Raw genomic sequence first — 13,305 nt, 5'->3', positions numbered from 1 at the left:
GTTTGATAGTTTTATGCTCGGACATGAGTTTCAAAATGCTGTCTTTGGTGTCAGAGATGGATGCATTTGGAAGGCAGCAAATAATCATCCCATGTCCTTTTAAATGTCTTACAGTGGAATCACCAAGAACAAGGGTTGTGGGATCAGGTGGTGTTACGAGCTGCTTTTTGCCTCTTCCCACAGCTCTTCGGTTGTGGTGCGATCTCTTTCTATGATGTGTTTGTCCGCCTGAAAATTCCGCTTCCACATCCCTGAGGCATTCAAATTTGTTCTGAAGCCTTATGGGCTGTGGATTTTCCATAGGATTGTAAATCCTATTGTAGTTTGTAGACCTGGCTCTATTTCCATACATGTCAACCTATATGGAATGTCCGTATTTTATACGGATTTGATTCAATAAACGTAGTATACGGGCGTATAAAGTTATACGGATTCTTTAAAAAAAAACTTCAATATTTATTTAGAGCTATAATCAATTCCCACGATGATAAAAGAATGCATAACATTTACAAACATACTGTACACCACAGACAGCCAGTAAAGAGTCTTATGAAATCGCGTGTTATCTTGTGGTAGCGAGACTTCGTTCCACTTTTGATCATGCGCACACCGCATTGCAAGAATCCCGCCAACCGTGAAGTCATAGACGCCGGCTTCTGCGTAGAATCATACGTCATCCTCGCCCGAGAATAAAGATGCCTCATTCATGTGCTGCATAACTGTACCAACAGGTTTACCGTCCAAACGAGATCACATGGGATTACCTTTCACAGGTGAGACTGGAAAAATACTTTTCATTGTATTTGGTCATTATAACGTAATTTTCCGAACAGATTTTTCTGACTTTGTGGCTAATATGAAGTCTCGCGCATAATAGCCGCTCGGTGAAACCTGTCTCCAAGCAACGAAGTATTTCCTTCGTAACTACGCTGATAACACTTTGTGTTTTTGTCAAACATTGGAGCTTTGTATTCATTCTGAAGGTTTATTGTTATTAATATTGAATAAAAAGTAACTGGGATATATCATTGTTAATTATCATTCAAATTTTAGGTAAATTATTTTAATTTGCATCTTATACGGATTTTATAAGGGAAATACGGATTTTGGAGGTTGGTTATACAGGTTTGATTGACCAAAGGTTGACATGTATGTATTTCTAATAGCATGGCTGTGGAGCATGGGTTGCATAGTATCAGAACGAACTGGTGTTGAGGTAATTACTCTTCTGTTTTTATTTTTGGGCCTGCCACCCATCATGTGCCAGTTTTCTGTACTCACATTTTGCCCTGTTAGATCGATGAATTTATCCACTCGATCTGCAATGCTATCGGCCTGTCGGGGTGCAATCTCTGCATTCTCAGCCACTGTTTCTGTACTCCTTTCCTGAGATATCGCTCTTAATTCGTCCGTCTTTGGCAGAGCATCAATCTTTGATTCCAGGATAGAAATCCTCTCTTCTAGTTCTGTGCATTTTCTGCAAGATCTCTTGGATTTTTTGCCCCCTGGCATTTTGTTTTAAAAGCTAACTTATAAAGATCTCATCTCATTATCTCTAGCCGCTTTATCCTTCTACAGGGTCGCAGGCAAGCTGGAGCCTATCCCAGCTGACTACGGGCGAAAGGCAGGGTACACCCTGGACAAGTCGCCAGGTCATCACAGGGCTGACACATAGACACAGACAACCATTCACACTCACATTCACACCTACGGTCAATTTAGAGTCACCAGTTAACCTAACCTGCATGTCTTTGGACTGTGGGGGAAACCGGAGCACCTGGAGGAAACCCACGCAGACACGGGGAGAACATGCAAACTCCGCACAGAAAGGCCCTCGCCAGCCCCGGGGCTCGAACCCAGGACCTTCTTGCTGTGAGGCGACAGCACTAACCACTACACCACCGTGCCGCCCACTTATAAAGATGAAAAATAAAATGAAAAAATAGTGGAAATTAAATGAGAAAGTAAAGTAAAATAAAGATCAAGCAGGAGCAAAGCAGGAGCAAAGCAAAGAAGCGTCCTACTCGCTTGAGTAGGCGGAGCAGAAAGATCATCATTACAAAGTACTAGATGTAGTAGTTTTTGTTGTGAGGTGTACTCATTTTTGCACCACCCTAATTTGAGTAAAACTGAAAAAGTGTGTAATCTAAGTTATATTATTAACCTTACTTTCATGTTATAAGTTAAACAGATGTTATATTAAACTTTGTCTTGTCAACATTTTGGAAATTGTGTGTGTTCATTGAGATATTGTTTAAGATGTTACTTTTCAAAGGGGGTGCACTCATTTACACTCAGCACTGTATATATACAGTATATACTGTATATAAATAATGTGTGTGTGTGTGTGTGTGTGTGTGTGTGTGTGTGTGTGTGTGTGTGTGAGAGGCTGGGGACACCTCCCTGGGCTGGTCATTGGGTTACATGCTCAACATGAGCAGTATGTTACCTGAGGAGAGTGTAAATTTGAGAAGAACCCTGCATCCTGGAGCCTGGATCTCCCTCCTGCTTCTCCTAGCACTCCTCATCAGCACCATGCTCATCTTCATCGTTCTCCACGTCTGCCGAAAGACAAGGAGTAATGTTTGATCATGACCAATGGGGGGCGTGACTGCTCCAAGGATAACTAAGGATTGTGACTTCCCTCCCTTTTAGAACTTACAGATAACTGGAAACAGTTAAATAAGACTTTGTAACCTCACAGTAACAGTAAAACTACTCATTTTTAACAACATTAAAAACACCTGAAGCATTCATTTTGGTCTCTTGGATTTGTGTGACTGAATTCAAGACTGTAGTCAGATTACAAATACTTCAACTTGTGTACACACAGTTCAGGAAGAGTTTCCATTAATGCCTATGGAATGACAAAAAACAGACAACACGAAAGTCTGTTCAGGTTCATCCGAAGCCTCATCTGTAATCTACTGTACTGTGTAAAAAGCACCCTTAGGCACCATATTTTTTTTTCATCATACAAACTTTGTTCTCATCTCATTATCTCTAGCCGCTTTATCCTGTTCTACAGGGTCGCAGGCGAGCTGGAGCCTATCCCAGCTGACTACGGGCGAAAGGCGGGGTACACCCTGGACAAGTCGCCAGGTCATCACAGGGCTGACACATAGACACAGACAACCATTCACACTCACATTCACACCTATGCTCAATTTAGAGTCACCAGTTAACCTAACCTGCATGTCTTTGGACTGTGGGGGAAACCGGAGCACCCGGAGGAAACCCACGCGGACACGGGGAGAACATGCAAACTCCGCACAGAAAGGCCCTCGCCGGCCACGGGGCTCGAACCCGGACCTTCTCGCTGTGAGGCGACAGCGCTAACCACTACACCACCGTGCCACCCCACAAACTTTGTTATAGATTTATATTTTGTGACCTCTATATTATTGAATCAAAACATTACAAAAACATTTTAGAGTTCCAAACGGTTGTTTGTTTTCTTTCCAGGACAAAATCAAATGTTACAGAAAAAAAAAATTTTTTGCAAATGTCTGAGCAGCATATTCCATAAGAGAGCACTTTTCAGATTAAAAAAGAAAACATAATGAAGGCTGCTGGGTTTTGGGGCAAAATGAAGACGCGAGTGTGACAGTCAAAGTGTCCAAAAGAACCGTGGCTGGTTGTGTAAAATGCTCAGTAAAACCTACAGCTCATTTCCTTATAAAATTTCCGTATAAGGGTCGTCTCACACCAAATATTGACTTTGTTTCATTTATTATGGCTTACTGATTATGATTTATAGTATTTTTTAATGTTGAAACATTTCATTTTATTATTTTTAAGCCATTTTTGGCCGACAGCATTTCTTTACATGTGACTAAGACTTTTGCACAGGACTGTACTTTACTGTACCTTGCTTTAGCTTAGTGATCTTTTGTTTATTTCTAGATTGAGGATTAACCTTTTAAGATATTTTTCTCAGCAGCTGGAAGATAGTGAAAAACAAGCCATACGACTTCCTTTGTAACATTTATAAGGTCTCATCTCATCTCATTATTTCTAGCCGCTTTATCCTGTTCTACAGGGTCGCAGGCAAGCTGGAGCCTATCCCAGCTGACTACGGGCGAAAGGCGGGGTACACCCTGGACAAGTCGCCAGGTCATCACAGGGCTGACACATAGACACAGACAACCATTCACACTCACATTCACACCTACGCTCAATTTAGAGTCACCAGTTAACCTAACCTGCATGTCTTTGGACTGTGGGGGAAACCGGAGCACCTGGAGGAAACCCATGCGGACACGGGGAGAACATGCAAACTCCGCACAGAAAGGCCCTCGCCGGCCACGGGGCTCGAACCCGGACCTTCTTGCTGTGAGGCGACAGCGCTAACCACTACACCACCGTGCCGCCCCATTTATAAGGTCACAAATAAAATCTACACCATTCAGACATCATTTGATGAACACAACTGGGTTGTTTTTATTGATTTATTTTTTTTCTGCACTGTCAGATTTGACATGGATTAAATCAAAGTTGGTGGCACGGTGGTGTAGTGTGGGGTTTCTGTGTGGGGTTTGCATGTTCTCCCCGTGTTTGTCTGGGTTTCCTCCGGGTGCTCCGGTTTCCCCCACAGTCCAAAGACATGCAGGTTAGGCTAATTGGTGGTTCTAAATTGACCGTAGGTGTGAATGTGAGTGTGAATGGTTGTTTGTCTGTGTCAGCCCTGTGATGATCTGGCGACTTGTCCAGGGTGTACCCCGCCTTTCGCCCATAGTCAACTGGGATAGGCTCCAGCTCACCCCACAACCTTGCACAGGATAAGTGGCTACAGATAAAGAATGGATGGATTATTAATCCTGCCGTTGTTTATTTTAACTTAGATTTTAAAGTAGGAATTGCAACCAAGGAGGTATAAATTGCTGAAATGGTAGGCTATCCAAGATGAGCTGCTGTTCCTCAAAGGATTTTTTTTGCTAGTTTTCACAGAAAAATGTCACCATATTCACTTTGTCAACACTAATATTGAGGCTACTGTATGATCATTTATTTGTGATTAATATGTCCTATGTTGAAAATTCAATGTCTTTGAAAATTTCTCTACGAGTCTACAAAAATGCCTACAGGAATGTATTTCAGTCGGATACAATAATGGTCTTGTTAATAAGTTGTAACACAAATTCATCTGGACTTAGTAATATCATGAAATTTGCTATCCTTTTTGCAAAAATTAATAAATCTACTTCAAAGTTGGTTTGAATGCATTTTTTTTCAGCATTGAAATCACCCGTACGAAACAATTTGGTCAAAATTAGACCTAAATTTGGCTTATTCCCTGTTCTTTAACCAAAATTAGTACAAAATTCAGTCGTAACCACATTTTCACTTGTGTCCCAAAGTCAAATGTTGGTTTACAACCTTGCTCAGTGGACCAGTTTATGCTCTCAGGAATGAAAAGCTATCCTTTGACCAAATTTTGGTCAAGAGTCTGAGGTGAATCATTACAAGTCCAGAGTTGGAGGAGGCTTCAGCTCAAAAAATTTCTAAGTACCAGAACATGAGAAACTGAGAATTCTTTTTTTTTTTTAAATCAAAGTCAAGCCAAAATGTTGCCAAAACTAGATCAAAATTAAGCCAAACTGTAAACCAAAATTTGCCTCAAGACTCGACCAAAATTTAAACCACATTTTGGTCAAGCTCATTTAAATATACATATGTTATTTACCAGCTTAAGGTCGGTCCGTATGGTAAAATACCGTGACCTCGGCCTTGAATACTGACCTTGGCCCAGAGGGCCTCGCTCAGTATTCAAGGCCGAGGTCACAGTACTTCACCATACGGACTGATCTTAAGCTGGTAAATAATATATTTATTTTCTTCTTTACCAAATTCTAACAGAAAACGAGAGCGCCCGAAAGGGAAAACCGAGCCAAGGCGAACCGCCATTTTGAATCCTCATTCACGGCTGTAATGCAAATGGCTTCCTCCTCGGTATACAAGTGCACTTCCATGGCAGGAAAAAAAACTACATTTTGCCGCCTATGTAGTCCCCTATTTATACAAATAGGAGTCATTCAGGATTCAGCCATGTTTTTGCTCGGCGTTAGCAACAGTTAGAGGTTTTTAGCTTTCTCCTGAAATGTTTTCTTTTATTTCTTCTTCCTCAGGGTAGTAAAACTCGCTTTCGCTGTGAACACTGTCGTTATCGCTATCCATGATGTAAAATTAATGCTATTCTCCATGCGAAAATAAATGTTGACAAAAATTGCTACTATGTTTGTTGTTGTTTGTGGCAGTTCGGAGCAGGTGGGTGGAGCACAGAGGACGGCAGGACAGAGATCAGGTTCAAATTTAGCATTTATTGTCACACTTTTCAGTATAACAGTCACTCAGACATACACACACGATGGGTGTCTGTTCAGGGAAGCGCTCCTCTGCTCTCTGCTCTCCCTCCTTATATAGGGCGCGGTCACTGGGAAGACACACAAACACAGGTTAATTGCTCTCAGGTGTAGTGATTCTGCCACTCACCTTCCCTGACTCCACCCTCATGTCACAGACCGGCACTTGACCACGCCCCCGCTGCCACATACCCCCACCGCCCGACTCAGGCCGGGCGGTCATCCGGCCTGCAGCCGACTCCCCCCCCCCTTGACGGGAGAGGAAGTCCGCCACGACCATCTGCGCCCCGGTCTGTGGACCACCTTGAAATTAAAGGTTGGAGTGCCAGATACTAACGGGTGATCCGCGCGTTGGCATCTTTCATGCGGTGGAGCCACTGGAGGGGCGCGTGGTCCGAACAGAGGGTGAAAGCGCGCCCCAGCAGGTAGTACCGGAGGGCGAGGACTGCCCACTTGATGGCCAGACACTCTTTCTCTACGGTGCTGTAGCGCCCCTCACGCACCGACAGCTTCCTGCTGATATACAGGACGGGGCGGTCCTCCCCCTCCACCTCCTGGGACAAAACCGCCCCCAGCCCTCTGTCTGACGCATCGGTCTGCAACATAAAGGGGAGAGAAAAGTCAGGGGAGTGTAGAAGTGGCCCCCCACACAGTGCAGCCTTTACCTCCGAAAAAGCCCGCTGGCATTGCTCCGTCCACTGGACCGGATCTGGTGCCCCCTTTTTAGTGAGATCAGTCAGCGGGCTGGTGACGTCCGAATAATTAGGTATAAACCTACGATAATAGCCAGCCAGCCCCAGGAACTGTCTCACCCCCTTTTTGGTCTTGGGCCTCGGGCAGGCCGCAATTGCTGCGGTCTTGTTAATTTGGGGACGCACCTGCCCGTTGCCCAAGTGGAAGCCCAGATACCGTACTTCCACCCGCCCAATCGCACACTTCGTTGGGTTGGCTGTGAGACCCGCTCGCCTCAGCGACCTAAGGACGGCCCTTGGGTGTTCCAAGTGCCTCGTCCAGTCATTATTATATATGATGATGTCATCAAGATAGGCGGCCGCATAGGTGGCGTGGGGGCGGAGGACCCGGTCCATCAGCCGCTGAAACGTAGCGGGCGCCCCAAACAGCCCAAACGGAAGTGTGACGAATTGGTGCAACCCAAACGGTGTGGAAAAGGCCATTTTTTCTCGGGATAGTGGAGTCAAGGGGATCTGCCAATATCCCTTCGTCAAATCCAGTGTCGAATAAAAGCGAGCCGTGCCTAGTCGATCAAACAGCTCGTCAATACAAGGCATTGGGTACGCGTCGAATTTAGACACCGCGTTGACTTTTCTATAGTCCACACAGAACCAGACCGACCCGTCGGCCTTGGGTACCAAGACCACCGGGCTGCTCCAGTCACTGTGGGACTCCTCGACGATGCCCATTTCGAGCATGGTCTGAAGTTCTTCCCGAACCACCTTTTTTTTGTGTTCGGGTAGCCTGTAAGGGCAGCTACGCACTACCACCCCCGGGGGCATCTCTATGTGGTGCTCTATGAGGTTAGTGCGACCAGGCAGGGGCGAGAACACATCCAAAAACTCGGTCTGCAACTGGGCGACCTCCGTGAGTTGGGTCGGGGAGAGGTGGTCTCCACAGGGGACCGGAGAGGTACGTGATGCCAATGTCCCTTTTTGAACCTCCGGCCCCAGCTCCGCCTTCTCCGGAACCACTGACACCAACGCCACGGGGACCTCCTCGTTCCAGAGTTTGAGTAGGTTGAGATGGTAAATCTGTAGCGCTCCGCCCCATCCGTCCGCCTCACCTCATAGTCAACGTCCCCGACTCGCCGTGTGACCTCAAAGGGTCCTTGCCACTTGGCGACTAATTTGGAGCTCGATGTGGGCAACAGTACGAGTACTTTCTCTCCCAGTGCGAACTCCCTAAGGCCCGTACCCTTGTCGTACAGGCGGGCTTGTCGTTCTTGGGCCTGCCGCAAATTCTCCTGAGTTAGGTGCATGAGCGTGTGGAGTTTTGCGAGCAGGTCAATAACGTATTGGATTTCGTTTTTACTTGGTGAAGGTCCCTCCTCCCAATTTTCCCACAGCACGTCTAGGATGCCGCGCGGCTTACGCCCATATAACAATTCAAACGGGGAGAACCCCGTGGAGGCTTGGGGGACCTCTCGCACTGCAAAGAGCAAGGGTTCAAGCCATCTATCCCAATTACGTGCGTCCTCACTTACGAATTTTTAAATTATGTTCTTGAGGGTGCGGTTGAACCGTTCAACTAAACCATCCGTTTGTGGGTGATACACGCTGGTGCAGATCGGCTTAATACCCAATAACCCATACAGTTCGTTCAGTGTACGTGACATAAACGAGGTGCCTTGGTCAGTCAGAATCTCTTTCGGGATTCCAACTCGGGAGATAACGCGGAAGAGTGCCTCCGCAATACTGCGTGCTGAGATATTGCGAAGAGGCAGTGCTTCTGGGTATCGCATTGCATAGTCCACTAGAACTAATATAAAGCGGTACCCTCGTGCTGACCGATCTAATGGCCCGACGAGATCCATCCCAATTCTTTCGAACGGGGTCTCGATTAATGGTAGAGGGCGCAAAGGCGCTTTTGGAATGGCCGCTGGATTTACTAACAGGCATTCGCGGCACGCCGTACACCACCTACGGACATCGCCGCGAATCCCCGACCAATAGAATCGGGCCATTATTCGGGCTAGTGTTTTATCCTGCCCTAAGTGTCCAGCCATGGGATTAAAGTGAGCCGCCTGGAATACCAATTCCCGGCGGCTCTTCGGAATCAAAAGCTGCATGACTCGCTCTTTAGTTTGAGTGTCCTGCGTCTCTCGGTATAACCTATCCTTCATAATCGCGAAGTAAGGGAAGGACAGGGTGGCGTTCGGCGGGAGCGTTTGACCATCGATTACTCTCACTTGGTCAAACGCATGCCTCAGAGTCTCTCGTCTCGCGACTGTTCTATTGGGGAATCCCTCGCGGATTTCCCATTAGACCCCTTTCACTGACGTCACCCCATACCTTAATAGTAACAAAAAGTATTAATCTTTCACTGACGTCACCCCAAACCGGAAGTAAACAGACCCTGCGCCATATTGGAAGACCAACCAACTCGTGATTAGGGGGAAATAACGGCAGCGGTACGTGAACCCACGAGAATAAAGTAGAGTGGCAAACGACTTAAACAAATCTGAGCTGTTTTATTTATGATTTATTGGCCCAACAGTAGACTTGAAAGAAACCTGTGTGAGACTTGGCAAAAAACTGTGGATATAATGGATAAGTCTGTGCATGATCTGCGGACACTGAGGTAAGCAAACGCAAGAAATTCAGATTTAAAACATGCTAAATTGGCCTCAAGTTGATAACTGTATGAGGAGCAAGCCTCCCAGACTTCTACAATTTAATAATAATAATAATAATAATAATAATAATAATAATAATAAAGGATGGTTTGGGGCTTGCTCTCCCTCCTATTATATAAATAAAACATAGTTGTTGTGTAGGCATATATTATAAATATATATGTATAATTTGGATAAATTAACCTAAATTATGGATACCTTAATAGTAACAAAAAGTATTAATTTTTCAACTGAAAAGATATTAAAAGATAAATATCAACAAGATTACCTTGGCCATAACTATGTGTAGGTTATTCTTAATAACAGCTGTAATATCATGACCCAAGCCACTAACAACATAATTGTAAGCCTGTAGCCCTTTGTAGGCTTTCAAGTCATCAGCAGTGTAGGCACTGGGTGTAAACAACAAATAGTTTACAATGTCTGGGTAGCAAACAGATGGCAGAATTGGTGTCCGGTCCTCCTTATGTATCTGACACGGAGAAATAATATAAATCGTGCTGCCTACCAGATTACAGTCGTCTGTTTTATTGTATCAGTACTAGTATCACTTACTATACTCATCAGTCATAGATTAGTCCAGTACAACATGACCAGCTTGCTTTTTTCCATTTGACTGTCGCAAGTTTTTTCAGGCTGGTACAGTCAAAAATTGAAAAAGGTTTTGGCCTACTAAACTAGTCATCGATTCTACTAGTGTATTAATTGGAGTTGACATGAAAACGTTAGGTAAAAACTTTAAACCAGTACAATCTCTTCTTCAAAGTTTCACCAAATGGTTTTATTTATGCAATTTAAAGCTCATAATACTGTATAACTTTGGTCGAGTAAAAACACGGAGCAAAAACATGGCTGAATCCTGAATGACTCCTATTTGTTTAAATAGGGGACTACATAGGCGGCAGAATGTAGTTTCTTTTTCCCTGCCATGGAAGCGCACTTGTATACTGAGGAGGAAAGCAATTTGCATTACAGCCGTGAGGCGGCTCGGCTCGGTTTTCCCTTTCGGGTGCTCTCGTTTTCTGTTAGAATTTGGTAAAGAAAAAAAATAAATATTATTTACCAGCTTACCGGGTCCATTAACATAAATCTGACAGCTGACAAGGTCGGGATATAAACGAACTTTTGCGTTAAACTGTGTGCTTGGATTCACATCATTTTTTCTGAGTCTTATCATATGGGTCAAACCCATCAATCACAGCCAGTTTCTCCACATACCGTGCCCTTTCTGCAGCTGGTAATGTACTCACATAACCAGAATTATCATCCATCGTGTCACTTTACTCTCGCTCGTACTTTGTTTTATATTGTGAGTGCATGTACTTGGTCTTCCAATATGGCGCCTAACAAAATCTCACGGCGCGGTGACGTCATGTGAAAGGGGTCTATAGAGAGAGGAGGAGCCGGCGGCTCCTCACTCTGACGCGGAGATGACGTAGATGGCTCTGTGACAGCTGCTCCCACCAAAGCGACACCGGGACCTCCCCCTGTTAAATGGCAGGACCCAATCCTCACTAAATGTGTCATTAAATCCCGAAATCCCGGCCAATCAGTCCCCAAAATTAAAGAGTGGGTAAGGCGAGGATTAACCGCTGCCTTCACTATGGCTTTTTCCCCTCTGAAAAAAATGTGGACTGACACCAAAGGGTAGCGGTGAACGTCCCCGTGCACACACACAACACCTTCACCCCCTGTGCTCCCCCCAATGCCTCGTTTTGAACCAGGCTTTGGCGAATTGAGGTCTGATTGCAACCAGAATCCACCAACGCCTGATATGTATCCCCTTGGATACTCACCGGTATGCGATACGCTCTGGCCCGATCGAGGGTGGCCTCTGGCGCGTCGGGGATCCGAACCACCGCGCCCACTTCCATTGCCGTGCACTGCTGTTGAAGGTGGCCCGGCTCCCCGCAGCGCCAGCAAACCGGCCCGGGCTTTCCCTCTGCACCGGTGATCTGGGGCTCACTCACCTGAGGTGGGGGAGAGACAGACACAGAAGGGAGAAACGGGAGGGCACCGCGGGTGCGGCGGGCCGGCTGGGGTGGTGCCGGCCCCCGCCTCCGCGGTGGGGGAATGGGGCGAGGACGGAACACAGGAGGAGGTTGGAGAGAGAGAGAGAGAGAGAGAGAGAGAGAGAGAGAAAAGGAGAGAAGAGGAGATGCCATCTGCTGTCCTGCCGCCGGGACAGCCGCCAAATGGTCCTCCGCCAGCTCGACTGCCTGATCCAGCGACGCCGGGCGGTGGCACCGGACCCACTCCGCAGTTCCTGCTGGCAAGCGAGCGACGAACTGTTCCAGCACCACCTGGTCGAGGATTCCTTCGGCGTCGCGGTTGTTGACCCTCAGCCACCGCCAGCAGGCGTCCCGGAGCTGCTGGCCAAACGCGAACGGCCGGCCGACTTCCTCCAAGCGCAGCGCGCGGAAGCGCTGGCGCTGCTGTTCTGGAGTGCGCCCCACGCGCTGCAGGACAGCCCGGCGGAGGTCCGCGTAGGCCAGCCGGCGGTCGGCGGGGAGCTGTAGTACGGCCAGCTGTGCTTATCCCGTGAGCAGGGGGAGGAGGCACGCCGCGCGCTGCTCCATCGACCACCCCTAGGCTTCGGCGACTTGCTCAAAGAGCATGATGAACGCCTTGGGGTCGTCCTGCGGGCCCATCTTGGTGACGGTGAGGGGAGACGGGCCTGCGGTAGGAGCGCTGGTGGGCCCCGCCGACGCGACGAGGTGCCGGAACGCCTGTCGATCTTCTTGTTGGGCCAACACCAGGGCCTTGAACCGCTCTTCTTGCTCCTTTCGGAGGGTGAGTAGCGCCTGGTGCTGGCTTTGCTGGGCCGTGGCGAGGGCGTGGACCAGTTCAGCGAACGGGGAGGACTCCATGGGGCTGTGAGGCTGCTGTGCTCCAGATCCCGGGTTTCAGCACCACTGTGGCAGTTCGGAGCAGGTGGGTGGAGCACAGAGGACGGCAGGACAGAGATCAGGTTCAAATTTAGCATTTATTGTCACACTTTTCAGTATAACAGTCACTCAGACACACACGACGGGTGTCTGTTCAGGGAAGCGCTTCTCTGCTCTCCCTCCTTATATAGGGCGCGGTCACTGGGAAGACACACAAACACAAGTTAATTGCTCTCAGGTGTAGTGATTCTGCCACTCACCTTCCCTGACTCCGCCCTCCTGTCACAGACCGGCGCTTGACCACGCCCCCGCTGCCACATTGTTGTGAAAGAATGAGTCACCAGAGGTCCATAACCGGGGTCCGTAACTGGGGTCCATATCGTAGAATACGGACCCGCTCGCCAGCCAATCAGAGCGCAGGATTTGATGGAAACCAGACCGCAAAAAAAATAATAATTTGCCCTATTTTTTGGTCTAATTTTGGTTGGGTCAATTTTGGTCAAACCTTAGCCCAAATATTTTGTAAAGGCAGGAAACTATGTGTTTCCTAGGCTCTTTAAAAAATGTCTGAACCCATCTCAAGCGACATGGAGGTTCATGACAATTTAATAATTTGTTTCAAATATACATAATGAATATGTTAGTTAATGAGGTATACTTTCTAGGTGATTTTATCAGTCAGCAT

General features: G+C 46.9%; 1 protein-coding gene across 1 annotated transcript in view; it reads left to right on the top strand.

The window, feature by feature from the left end:
• entpd2b (ectonucleoside triphosphate diphosphohydrolase 2b) overlaps positions 1-2,751 on the top strand; it is a 34,360-nt gene extending 31,609 nt beyond the window's left edge. Inside the window, exon 9 of the mRNA XM_060934972.1 lies at positions 2,389-2,751. Coding sequence (XP_060790955.1) covers positions 2,389-2,589 — 201 coding nt within the window. The 3' untranslated portion in view covers positions 2,590-2,751. The remainder of the gene's footprint in view (positions 1-2,388) is intronic.
• The last annotated feature ends 10,554 nt before the right edge of the window (positions 2,752-13,305 follow it).

This window comes from Neoarius graeffei, chromosome 12 (assembly GCF_027579695.1).
Source record: "Neoarius graeffei isolate fNeoGra1 chromosome 12, fNeoGra1.pri, whole genome shotgun sequence".
Lineage (NCBI taxonomy): Eukaryota > Metazoa > Chordata > Actinopteri > Siluriformes > Ariidae > Neoarius > Neoarius graeffei.
The sequence above is the reverse complement of the archived record's forward strand: the minus strand, read 5'-3'. Positions and strand labels throughout refer to the sequence as shown.